The sequence below is a fragment of the Anguilla anguilla genome, chromosome 3 (assembly GCF_013347855.1).
Source record: "Anguilla anguilla isolate fAngAng1 chromosome 3, fAngAng1.pri, whole genome shotgun sequence".
NCBI lineage: Eukaryota > Metazoa > Chordata > Actinopteri > Anguilliformes > Anguillidae > Anguilla > Anguilla anguilla.
In genome coordinates this window covers 55,903,038-55,916,197 of record NC_049203.1, presented here as the reverse complement: position 1 = coordinate 55,916,197, position 13,160 = coordinate 55,903,038, and the positions used below count along the sequence as shown (strand labels likewise).

The following is a 13,160-nucleotide window of genomic DNA, read 5'->3' as shown; positions in this document are numbered from 1 at the left end:
TCGTCTCTATGAATTCGGTTCCTACTTGCACGTCCCGTACACTGCGGACACATTATCGCATGTACTTAAAACTTTTAGATTAAAAAGGCTGCGTTTATACGAATGTATATTTATTTGTTAAAATAAATTACGTTTATTTTTCAAATCTGAACATTACTCATTATTTTGCTGACTATGAAAAAGCCACAGATTTAGATGAACTTCTTCGTTGTCTTGTCCTTGATATTCTATTAATTTCCCTATGTATTTTTGAATATTTCATTAGAAGTCCCATCTGGTACAAAAGTACAATCAAAATTGGGAGGCCCATAAGGGGGCATTTCAACTTTTGCAAATTAAAAAAAATAACTGTGACCCTGTGACACTGAGTTGCTTGCTTTCATTGTAGGTTTATATGGAAATTTTTATAGACCTAATCATGATATGACTGATTCTGCTTAGTTTCTTTTGAGAAACATGATTCACCTCACAATTCACTGATGCTCTGACATTCTAATTTCAGCCCATAACACATGTACTTTTTTCATTGTTTTGTATTTGCTTACAATCCCGATATTTTCCCCAAAATTACTGCGTCATTGTGTTGTACAAGAAAGTTATTAGTGCAGAGGGTGTGCAACGGTATTGCATTTCCAGCATTCTGAAATAATCTTAGATGCTACACATAGAAAGCTATGAAAAAGACTGCTTGAACAACATAAATCTCAGTCAAAGCCCAGCTCATTGTTCACTCAATGAATTGCTTGCCATCATGTCCTGGGTGGAGCCAAAGGTTTCATAACAGGTTTCAGAATCGAGGTCTTGTGAAGAGAACTGGATGTGGATGTGCCTGCATTCTGCTACTGAAACGGGTGTGAATCCCTATTAAAAGCAGACTCAAAAGGTTAAATCATACTAATGCGCCTCAATCTTTGGCTACCACATTCAAACCTTAACTCACTGTGTAATTGTAAGCCTGCATGGTTTGCTGGTGGAAAATTTGTAGCAGAATGTGTGCATGATTTGCTTGCTGACCTAAAGATAAAGGTGTAGAAACTTTTATCTTTGAACTAGGGGGTGTTGTACACTATTGCATTATGTCATCATGACCACTCATGCCAACTAGATGACCTCAGGTCTTGCAATCTCGCATACTGACTTGCATGGCAATGAAGTTAGCGTATACAAAAAGGCTCAGCAACATCACCATGTAGCTTCAGTGTTTACTCCAATTTAGTGAAGTACAGTTGCCAGCTGGAGTTTGTATTTGTGTAGGCAGAGCTGTATTTGCATCGAAAATGTGTAGAAAAGCAGACAAACTGTTTTTTTTTTTTTTTTTTTTTGCATATGAGTCCTCAGGGACTCCCATGGTAACCTTTTAGTAGTTAAGTATTCTGGATCAAAGGTACCACACTAAACAGGGCTTGTGCACCAAGCCCGAAGCTGAAAACTGGCACAAATCATGGTTGAACATGGCTTGGTGCAGATTTCCACATGATTTCCACTATTGCCATAACTAATTTCTCCATGCTACATGATCATCCAGATACTGCATACAGAAAGGCTTTTTTTCTTGTGCTGTATAACCTTTTTGATCTTGCTCCTCAAATTGCTGAGATGTAAAGGGCAACAATATGAAGAAAATATACATAGGTACACTGGATCAGTATTAGGCTATATGGTTTGTAATGTTTTTGTGAAACTTGGGAAATTGTAGTGTAACAACTTCTAAATATCTTGAAATGATTTAATTTGTTTCTATTGAACAGTTCTTGTATATCAACAGATGCAAAAAGGAAGCTGAATACATTTTGTGGATTGGCTGTTGAGAATCTGTACATTTATATGAATCTGCTGCTGTTTATATGCAAAAAAGCTGGTCTTTCCCAGATCTCAATCTCTCCCTGATCTTTCTAAAGGTGAAGGAGGCATGGGGGGGGGGGGGGGGGAGGGGACAGCCTCTCTTTCCTAATTACTAGGGTGGTCCCCCACTGGTAGCCCTATTATCATAAGAATGGGACTCCTGGTCCTCACTTTACTGATAAGGGAGAAAATGTAATTATAGACTGGCCTAGAAATGAATAAGAAAAAATGATCATGTTCCATTATTAAAGAATGCATTGTTTTAATGAACAATTAATTTTATGAAACATAAATGTGCAACTTAAGTGACTACATCTCAACAAAATGGCTGCTGGGCACTGCATATTGTGCTGAGTGGCTTTCGTCCTCATTATCAGTTGTGACAGTTGGTTAGCTAGTTTTTGCTGGAATGTATGTGCTGGAGAAACACATTAAACTCATAACTCCTAGAGATAGCTTAATGTAGTAAAGTGCAGTCAAATCTGTTTTTTGTTTAAATGTTTGTTTAAATCTTGCGTGCATAGCATTATGCTGCAAACCCATGTCCTCATATACTTTGCAAGCTTGGGTACTGAAGATTTAAGAGTCCATTGTTTGTAAAATAACAAGGCATTTACAATCACAGCCCCATAAGAACAATGACTGTGTCTCCCAAATCAAAGTTTGCCACAAACAGTCTATTTATATTTGTTTTTGTGCTTGGTCACCTGAATGTGGCTGTTCATGCAGTTTGGGGTTGGATGTCACCCTATAAGGAGGATATGTCATGAGTTCATGAGCAGACCAATGTAGAAAACATTACACAGTAGAATGTAGTCTGCTCTTGCGGTGTTAATTTAACTCTTAACATTTAACATTGTTATCTGTTAAGAGTTGAAATAACACTGGACATACTGTGTATTGCCTATAGTGGAATGCATCTGTATGTTTTAGGCCCTGCAAAAACCGCCTGTTTCAGTGGAAGGCATGCGATGGTTATTTGGTTAGCTTTTACTATATGCACTTACGCTTGTGAGTGCATTGCATTTACCTATCTGCAAATGGATCAGATGCAGTTTAGAGATGCTGTAATGACTTCTTGAGGGAAATTCTTTGCTGACAGTCGTCTGCTAGAATGAGTAAATCCAGTAGAGACCACGTTCTTGAAATGACAAAAATGTACCTCAGGAAGCCTCAAGTTAAACTGATATGAACAGTGTAAACCATAATAATGTATTGTACTTTCATAATCAAATTGTAATCTTACTAAAAACCCATGTTCTTAAGTTTAACTTCACATTTTTCCTTTATGTTTTATCTGTAGTCCCCTACGTTTATACTTGTATGTTGCTTCTTGACCACGTCACCTTTGCAGAAGAGATATTAATCATAATGAGATTTTCCTGGTAAAATGAAGGATAGATAAAATGCTAACAATATATATATATATATATATATATATATATATACTATAAACTCTCCTTTTGGAGCTGATTCTGACAAAAGTGGTGCCATTCGTTTTAATTCTGTGTGTTTAAACCTGTTAACTTTATGCATGAAAAAGTTTAGCAGTATATTTCAAGAAGAATGTATGCACCAACATCCAATTCTGATATGAAAGAGGCCACCATTATGTGAGTCTGACCACGAATACGTATATAAACAAAAACGTGGGCAGAATAAATAGATAAATAAAATACATTAAAAATATTAAATGAAAGTGGAATGCAACTGAGATTGACATCTGAGGACATTGACTAATGGCCCGCATACTCAGACAGTCTGGAGTAAGCCAAAAGCCAAAATGCTATGGTGGTAAATCCTCTGACCTGACAGCTCTGTCTTATGTTATAGCTTATCTCTGTCTTGGACTCGTTTACCAGGCATGCCAAAATGCTTTCTCCTTTCTCAATAATTTGGGATGTGCAGTTTTATGGGCGTCCCATGAGTGCTTTTCTCCTCTGGACTGAAAATTAGCTGGTAATGCAACAATCCAGGCTAGCTTCTCTATGGTGTCACCTGTTGAGTTGCACAATCAATGAGGCTCTGATTTGTACATTGCATTTTGCAGAGATTACAAATCTGACGGGAATAGAGCAATTTACTCATTAAAAAAAATTCCTTATACATTTTGTCCGTTTCTCGGGAAATGAAGGTAATTCACATACGTAGAAAATTGTATTAAGGAATTAATTAGGCATTTTATGTCTAGTGAATGTATCATAATATCCTTTATAGTATAATAAACTGATTATTTAAACTGGTTTTATTATCCAAAGAAAATAGCCACATCTGATAAAACTAACAGAACAGTTTTTTACTCCTGATTTCTGAAAACACAGATGTTGCACTGGTCTGTGTTAAGTGTCGCGTGGAGACACGAAAATCAATTCAATTCTCTTTAAAACCCTATTTAACTAGTTTGTCCCGGGATGGAGATTATCTGAGAATCCGGGTAATCGTCGACAATGCCTGTATCCATGAACTCCACCCACTCGTGAGATAGGATTATATACGTGGGGGCAAGGGGCGAAAACTGCGGAGGCTGCAAGTGTGTCGTGTCAATTTGTGAGTGCTGGCTGAAACAGTGGCTGTACTGTGCTTCGCGCTTCTTTTCGTCTCTTATACGTTTATTTCGGATATAAAAGGTAAAACAGACAGGAAAGTACTTCTAAAATTTTAAGTCTAATTCTGGATAATCAGACAAGACTTCGAACACTGAGTAATATAGTCAGGATGCAACTTTCTATTGTAGTTCGAGCTTTGTGTTTCCTAATCTCCGGGTCGCAACTAACTGGAGTTGAAAGCACTGGAGAGTACTGCCATGGCTGGACCGAAGCTGAAAACTGGCACAAAGGTTTCCAGTGTCCGGAGCGTTATGATGGCCAGGACGCGAAGTACTGCTGTGGAACTTGCGCTCTGCGGTACTGCTGCACGGCAATCGAGGCGAGGTTGGACCAGACCACTTGCGACAACGACAATTTTTTCGAGATGGGAAACGACATGCAAGCCAACGAAACTCCGCCACAAGGTAAGACCATTGCAAGCATTAGCTGTTTCTTTAAAAACCGTCTCTATTTTGCCATTTCTATTTGTATTACTTAAATTATAGACTACTTTGTTCATGTCTCCTCATGCCAAGTTTTTAAACCTAGTTTAAACCGAAAGGAGGCAAAAATACAAACTGGCTTTGTTCGAGGAAACCTTATCCTGGAATTCACTGCCCTCCATTCAGTGCACTTTTAGTGCTCTTGGGAGGGTTTTGAATTACTCCTTATGTGGAGTGTAGGGTTGGACCAGACTGAAGTGGTGAAAATGGCCAGCGGATGCGTAGGAGTGGGGGGGGTCTGTGTGTTTCAGCTTTACTTAATAAAGTTTTATGCTTTCCCCCTCAGTGCCTATGTATCTGCCTTTCGTGATTGTGGCTAGCACGTTTGTGTCCTTCGTACTCGTTGGCTCCGTTGTTGCCGCCTGTTGCTGCCGATGCCTGAAGCCCAAGCCTGGAGAGAGCCGCGGCGAATCGACCCCGATCCAGAGCCACTTGCTGGAATCCGGGCCTCCCTCTGATGGAGCGGCTACGTCTTGCCCCTCCAGTGCCAGTTCCGGCTCCACGGGCAGACAGCACAACGGTTCTGATGTGGGCACAGAGGATGCGGTGGGAACCAACAGCATGTATGCGCCAGCAGGGAGAGCTGGGTACTCCACACCAGGTGCCCATGCCAAACAATACCTTGCCCCACCACAGGCCCTGGGCCCCTTTTTCCAGCCACAGTACCTAAGCTATGGAATCCCCCCAGAGCACACAGTGCTGGTGACCCCTGCCTACCTGGATGGACATGCCACCTATGGGCATCAGCAGCCCTACTCCTTCCCACAAGCCCCAATGCACACCGAGCCAATATACCCTGGCATTGCCATGTGAACACCTCTGATGAGATCAAACTGGTAAATACAATTTTGTGTTGAGGGACACCATTACCATTACACATTGTTTACATTGTTATGTTGGAGAGTAGTTTTCCAGTCAGATTGCCAAATGACAAAATAACAGAATGATTAGAAATTTCGAAATGTTGTTACTGTGGTCATGGATCAATGAAAAAGTTGTGTGGCATATCACACATTTAATACAATCTGGAATTCGCACTGTTTAATGCAATACCAAACAAACTTATTTTTTATTTTTATATTTTTATTTTATTGTTTTTTTGCATTAAAAAACAAGATATACTACATGGATAAAAATGGAATTCATATTGAATTGACAAATTTACATAGTGATCAGAGAGTGTTAGGAATGCTTCTTCTGAAAATAGAAAACGTAAGATTTTGTACCATTTTTGTAAAATGTTTATTCACTGATATCAGTGTGACTTAAAAAAAAAAAACTTTTATATTATAATTTGCTTACATGTGTGCCTATCCATGACACTTTTTAAACAATGTAAAGGCCTTCTGTACTACAAACAACCATTGTGAGTGCAACATGATGCAAAAAATAAAATTGTATATTTTGTATGTAATCCTGTAAGAGTTCTGTGTGTTTTTAGGCTTCTATAGACGGACATGACAGAAGCCAGTGTGTTCTGCTAGGTTTCACATGTAATTTAATAGCATAGCAGCAGGTAATTACAATGGGGACAGTGAGTGCATTCATAACATTTCAGGCCACATTTATTACTGTTGCTCCATTTCTTTAGAATACATTCAAAATTTTCCTAAGTGAAGCAGTGAAATTGTAGTGAAAGGAATTAAGAGCTGCTTGCTATTAGTCTAGAAGATGGAGGAAACCATAGAGATTGAGCTGTTTTAAAACTTTTCATTGTGACTCAGGGCAGATGTCTTAAGAAGAGTGACTGCATGTGGAGGGGGGATGGGGTGCTCTGGGGGCTTTCTCTGTTGGGGGTGACAGCAGCAGGGTGGGAAACAGAGGGAGGCCGCTATCTCTTCACACTCACAGCAGCCTGGAATGAGCCCAGTTGGTCTGTTAATCCCCCGAGAGATGGGTTTGATGGAGTGTGAAAGACAAGTGTGTGAGGATCTGGCTGAGGAAAAGAAGGGTTGTGAATATAAAATGAAACAGTTAAAATAATATCAGTTTTTTTTAGAAAAGTCCTGTAATGAACTTACAGGCCATCTGCGGTGGTGCATTTTACGGAAGGTTATCACTATTATCCGTTTATCTTGACAGCTTGCCATTTAACACATGTAGCATATTGTACCACACTTTAATTAGAAGCTTTTCGAAAAGGTGTTTCCCAAGTCAGCGATCTTTACAATGATGTCTTTTAAGTGCTTAATAAATCCTGCTATTAACATTTCCTGAGATTTATGTTTCCATGTAAGTTCATTTTCCTATAATTATGAAATCATATAAAACTATCTTACTCTTGTGTAGTGTCTTAATGACTAATCCAGCAAGTGAGTGTCAATGTAAAATGGCTTTTTTATTTTACAAATGTTATATACTAAATATACTTATTGCTAGATAAAAATCAGCAATTAAATGCACCAATGCATGAAATGAACAATTCCCTTTACATAACAGCATTACTAACGCCTCAACCATGTGCTAATCAGATAGCTGTGAATAGTCTTTCATTATCAAGTTTTACCAAAACTTTATGCAGTATAGACCTTGATTCAAAACAAGTTAACCAGGAAAAAAGTTTAAAGTTAACCTAAATAATGAAAACATTTTAAATGGGGAATGAGATTGTTTAATTGTGTTTTCTGTTGCCTTGCTTTCATTTTCTAATTTTACCTATGCTAATTGTAAGCCATGAACAAACAGGAATGAGGTGATTGAGGGGTCATGAGGTTTAAGCCCCCACTCCTCTTCATCTAGAGGTTACTTGGTTTAAATCACAAAGGTGTGCTACATGACAATGCCATTTCTATAGAGATTAGCAAAAGGAGATTTCACCCACAAGGAAATTGATGCTAATTAAGGTAAGCGGCTTATTCATCTTTGTTTTTTTAACTTAAAAGCTAAATGTTACCTTTAAAGAACTATAAGGACCTGGCAATTTCATCCATTCATGACAGAATATTAAAACAGTAAATTAACAATCAATTCCAAAGACCTATTTCGTTTGAAAATAACTGAAATGTTCTATGAATGTTTTATTTGATGAGGTTGGTGCTATATTATAAAGTCATTTTCTATTCTTTACTTGCTTAAATTAAATGGAAGTCAGTGTTTTTCCTAGTGAGAATTATAACAGGTATCAGACCTGGAATCTGGGTTGTTTCAGAGAGACCCCTAGTGACTGCGTAAAACAGCACATGCAATGAAGGGAGATGAATTTGAGTGAGAAAAACTGACGATGAATGATATTTAAAGAAGGCCCTGTTTCTGGACACAAAATTTGTAATTATAAAAGTAACTGTACACACAAACTACCTATAGGTGTTCTCTGGCTCCATGAATACTGTAGTTTATAGGATGGGAGGAAAAACTGGTTGATCAAGCAAATATCTACACAGCTCAGCTCAAGAGTTATGTTGCTCCCAAAACAGACAAGCTGAGGAATGACAGAAAAGCTTTTTTTAACCACTGAGTACTCCTACACATTCTTATCCACAAGAAGGATTCCTATCTGGTGCTCTTTATCACCCTCCCCTCCCCCCTCCCCCCTCCCCCCAGCTGTCTGTCAGGATACGTCCCCATAATGTCCATGCCCAGTCATGCTGTCTGTCTGCTGTTGCTTCTAGGTAGACAGAAACTTTGTGTCTATATCTTTGTCTATCTCTCTGTCATACGTGCATGCACACGTACGCACTCTCACATGCACACACATGCGCACACAGACACACACAGGCATGCACGGTTGACTTCTCCATCTAAGCACTGAATGTGGAATTTAAATTCCCTTTTACAACAGTATGATCATAGTAATTTCCTATCAAATGTATTCCTGTCTGTCACTTTGCTCACTTGAAAGAAAAACGCTGAACAATTAAAGTATATTTAAATAGCTTTGAAAACATGCCATGAGGTCTATTCAGTATAAAAAAGTAAGCTGCCAATCTGTTTTACAAATTATAAAATGAGAGAAGTAGTAGTGAAAAGGTATATCATCACATATAGTTAGAACTGTCTGAATCATCACAGTTGTTCAAGGAATGCTGTTACAACTGCTTATGTATGCTATGCTAAATGTGGTTGTGCTTGAGGTGCGTTGCCCTCTTTCAATATAAAGAACTTTTAGTTCCCTGAAAAACACCACAAAATAAAATCTATGGTTATTGTTACAGATAAGAAATATTAGCAGACAATGCTTTTCACAAAGCAACAGAATACTGCCATAGAATTTGAGTAATGTAATGCCTGCCACACCTCATGTTGTTCTATGCTGCCATTTGTTAGCACCTTCAGCGTTTCCTGAAACCAGATCTTCTGAAAGCTCCGCTGGCAGCAGATTACAAATTCCTACTTTTACACTAAATGAATGAACTTAATTTTTTTTTTTTTTTGGGGTGGGGGGTGGGGGTGGGGTGGGGGGGATCTCATTTACTGAGAATACACCATCCACTATCATTCTTTAAGAATTATTATGGTTATTATTTTAACTGCTGCATCAAATGGTGGTGTTTTTTTTAAAGCAGAAGTGCAGCAGTTAGAAAGCATTCACTTTGTTCTCTGAACCACTTGTCGATTTGTAAATGCCTCAGATAAGTCAAAATAGAAAGGTTTTATCAGTTACATTCAGTGATGTTTCATGGCCTACCTTTCTTTTTTTATTGTAAGGTCTTTTATTGCTTAAGCAATATTTTTTGTAAACTATACTGCGCTACCAGACAGTCACAGAACATTGCCAGTCATAAAATACGTGTCATAGAGCATCTTTATTACACAATGGAATGAAAAGGAATGTTTTGTCATAAACAAATAATAACAAATAATTCTGTCACTTCTGTTTTCATATTATTTTGAAACTGCTTTGAGCACCAGTTACCAAGTAACCGTTTATGAGTTTATTTTATCATAATGTGCTCCATGAAATACAAAATGACATGGTCAAGAAGGGGAAACAAATTGTTTTCTGGAGTCAGTGAATGGCTTTTTGCATTTGTCAAATGAACACAAGACCTTGGGAAGTGCCGGGACAGCTGATTGAAAGTGACTGCAGCAGGTTTGACCAAAAAGGAAACAAAAAATATGACATATGAATATAAACCATGACAATGCTGCAAAACATGAGTGTAAGTTAACACAAACAGAGAGAGAGAGAGAGAGAGAGAGAGAGAAAAATACTTACATGCATACTTGTTTATTCTTGATGGTACCAGAATCCAAGGCCAGCCAATCAATCCAACTAAGATGGTGGCGGGGCACATGCCCATCACCTTCTAAATATACCTTTCTTGCTCAAGCTTTCCAAGAATGGAAGTTTGGGGGAGATCCATTTGCTGCCTAAAATTAGCCCCCCTTGACGAACAGGCCATTCTGTGTGGCAGTGCTGTGTCAGACGGTGACACTGTGCCTCAGCTTATATGTCTGTGTCCACTGGAAATAGCCCCTTCCCAGTACGCTCTGTCTGTTCAAACTACTGTTGCAGCAATGAGAGCAGGATAAATCTACGCAACCAACCTCATCATCATCAGTGTTTGTAATCCAGTCAAGTATGGATTTTTGACAGAGGTAAGTGCCTTCTTCCACTGTCTGAATGTGTTTTCTGCTTGGCAAATAGTGCTGTGCTTTAAAAATAAAATTAAATGAAATAGCACATTTTACAAAACATTTGCCATAATATGTTTCACAGCATTCCCTAGCCTTAAAAAAAAAAAAAAAAAAAAAAGCCTAGGGTAACAGTGGCAAGGAAAAACTCCCTTGGTGAATGAATAGGAAGAAATACTGGGAGGAAATAGACTTAATAGGGGGAGCCCATTCTAAAAAAAGTATTCTGGTGGTATCTTGCAGCTCACCCCAGGACCTGTGAAAATAACAAAGATGTAGATACAGGAATGTCAGCCACTCTTGAAGAGAAATGGATGTAAAAAAAACATGTTGTTGTTATACACTTAAAAAGATCATGTGTAATGCATAACATTAACTTTAAATATAACCTATTGGTTGCTGGTGGATGGGCCTACATTCGGACTGATTTTCAATTTTCTCTTTTCAATTTTGTGCATAATGCTGTTTTATTTACAACCACTGCAATTCCAGATGGAGTCTTGAGAAGTTCCTTTGAATAATGGTGCTTGGAAAAGCCATAAACATGAGCTTGATGGACATATCAAAGATTTTCTCCATGCTCCACCCCAAAGAGGAGGAGGATGAGGAAGATACTGCCGAGAGCCGGCTGCTTAACCAATCCGTCTCCAACGATGATGCTGGACTCCTCGCTGAGCTGCTGTCCCAGGAGAAGTACAGGAAGTTCATCAACAGCCGGACGGGCTGGGGGGTTCCTGGTACCCCTCTCCGGACAGCGGCAACTCAGGGCCACCTCCGGTGCCTGGAAGTCCTCCTGGCCCATGGCGCAGAGGTAGACAGCCTGGACGTGAAGGCCCAGACCCCGCTCTTCACTGCCGTCAGCGGGAAGCACTTGGACTGCGTGGTGGCGCTCCTGAAAGCTGGGGCTGATCCCAATGGCAGCGTGTACAACAACTGCTCTCCAGTACTCACGGCTGCCCGTGAGGGGGATGTGGACATCCTGAGAGAGCTCCTCCAGCATGGGGCTGAGGTCAATGTCCGGCCAAAGGTACCCGAGTGGGCAACCAATGCCACAGCCTGTACTGGCCCCCTGTACCTCTCTGCAGTTTATGGACACCTTGACTGCTTCAAGCTGCTCCTCCTTCATGGCAGCGATCCAAATTTCAACTGCATCGAGGAGAAGATGCTTGCCAGAATCAAACAGCCTAAGACCGTGCTGGAGATGTGCCTCAGGTACGGCTGTGGTATAGAGTATATCCAGCTGCTGATAGACTTTGGGGCAAATGTCTACCTGCCCACTCTCATTATAGACAAAACCACCAAGCAAAATGAAGCCGTGCTGCTGCTACTCAAAGAAAGAGGTAAAAATATTTGGTTTTCAGTTATTCTTTTCATATCTATAGTACCTACACTGTAGCTAATGTTTTGCACTATAGCTAATTATCATGTAATGTTTATATTTTATTGGAGCTTGTGATTTCAAGAAATTCCAGTTAACTTAGTCCTTCTCCTATGTTTATTTTCAGTTTGCCCCAAATCACTGATGTCTCAGACACGGCTGGCAATCCGAAGCTATCTACGTACAGCAAACAAAATGCGTTCCATCGATCTTCTGGATATCCCCCCAGTACTGAGGAACTACCTGAAACATGTCACATGATGTCACTTGCAGTAACGCTAGTATGAGGACCTCCTCACACTTGCAAATGACACTGAGCACAAACTACTTTCTTTCTGTTTTTCTTTGAAATATGTAGATATATATCATGATTCATATTTTTTGCTCTGTAGAAACCTAAACAAGCGTCCACCTCAAGCTAAATTAGTCAAATTTTTACTCTGTTGACGGCTGGATATTTTCTGTCTCTGTAAATCTCCTTCAAAGGCACATCTGAACTTCCAACCATCTGTTTATGGACCAGGTACAAATAAATAGATTTTCATTCTTTTTTTTTTTTTTTACCATTTAACAGTAGATAATTGTTAATATAATTAAATTCCATATACATTGCCATTAATTGAGGTTTAACCAATCATTGTTAGTTATCATGGTGGATTAAGGGTTTTTTGAGTCACAAAAAATTGCTTTAATGAAATCATGAAGTGGAGCTGCATGTAATCATGTACTGTATTTGAGATTATGTATTTTAAATAAGATTTTATTGATATTGTATCACTTAAATTAAAAAAAATGCGCAGTTTTTTTTATTATTATTTGCTGATTATGTTAATTTAATCAGACCTTTTTTCTCTGTGCATCTCTGTAAGAATTTTATACTTTCTACTTTAAAATTATGCAATAATAGTTTTTCTTTTTTTTTTTACCAAACCAGCTTTTGTGGATGTGAAATGTAGACATATCTTCACCAATTTATAGTATTGATGTTTTCATAAAAAAAATGAGTCAGTGAAGGTAATTTTTCCCAGACATATGAATATGATGGAAATAAACTAAGTAAGTTAAACTAGTGAATTGAGCAAGGCAGGGCAATTCAATGCACAAAAAAGGCAGTTTTAAAGTCACACCACGAAGTCTACAGAGCCTGTTAAGCAAATCAACAGAACCTGTGATTTCATATCAAGAAAACCTTATTACTTGCTAGTAACTGTTCTTAAATGAAAGATCCAGACTGCATTGTAATTTATATCACTGGGTGATTGTGTCATTTTGATGTTT

At 38.7% G+C, this 13,160-nt stretch overlaps 2 protein-coding genes across 2 annotated transcripts; both read left to right on the top strand.

The window, feature by feature from the left end:
• Positions 1-4,372: 4,372 nt before the first annotated feature.
• On the top strand, positions 4,373-6,344 carry LOC118224083 (protein shisa-1-like). The gene is made up of 2 exons (XM_035411264.1): positions 4,373-4,852; positions 5,217-6,344. The coding sequence occupies exons 1-2, from the start codon at positions 4,558-4,560 to the stop codon at positions 5,741-5,743; spliced, it is 822 nt and encodes a 273-aa protein (XP_035267155.1). The 5' UTR covers positions 4,373-4,557; the 3' UTR covers positions 5,744-6,344.
• Positions 6,345-10,283: 3,939 nt separating this feature from the next.
• On the top strand, positions 10,284-12,689 carry asb12b (ankyrin repeat and SOCS box-containing 12b). Its single transcript, XM_035411263.1, has 3 exons — positions 10,284-10,468; positions 10,997-11,844; positions 12,010-12,689. The coding sequence occupies exons 2-3, from the start codon at positions 11,025-11,027 to the stop codon at positions 12,141-12,143; spliced, it is 954 nt and encodes a 317-aa protein (XP_035267154.1). The 5' UTR covers positions 10,284-10,468; positions 10,997-11,024; the 3' UTR covers positions 12,144-12,689.
• Positions 12,690-13,160: the final 471 nt, after the last annotated feature.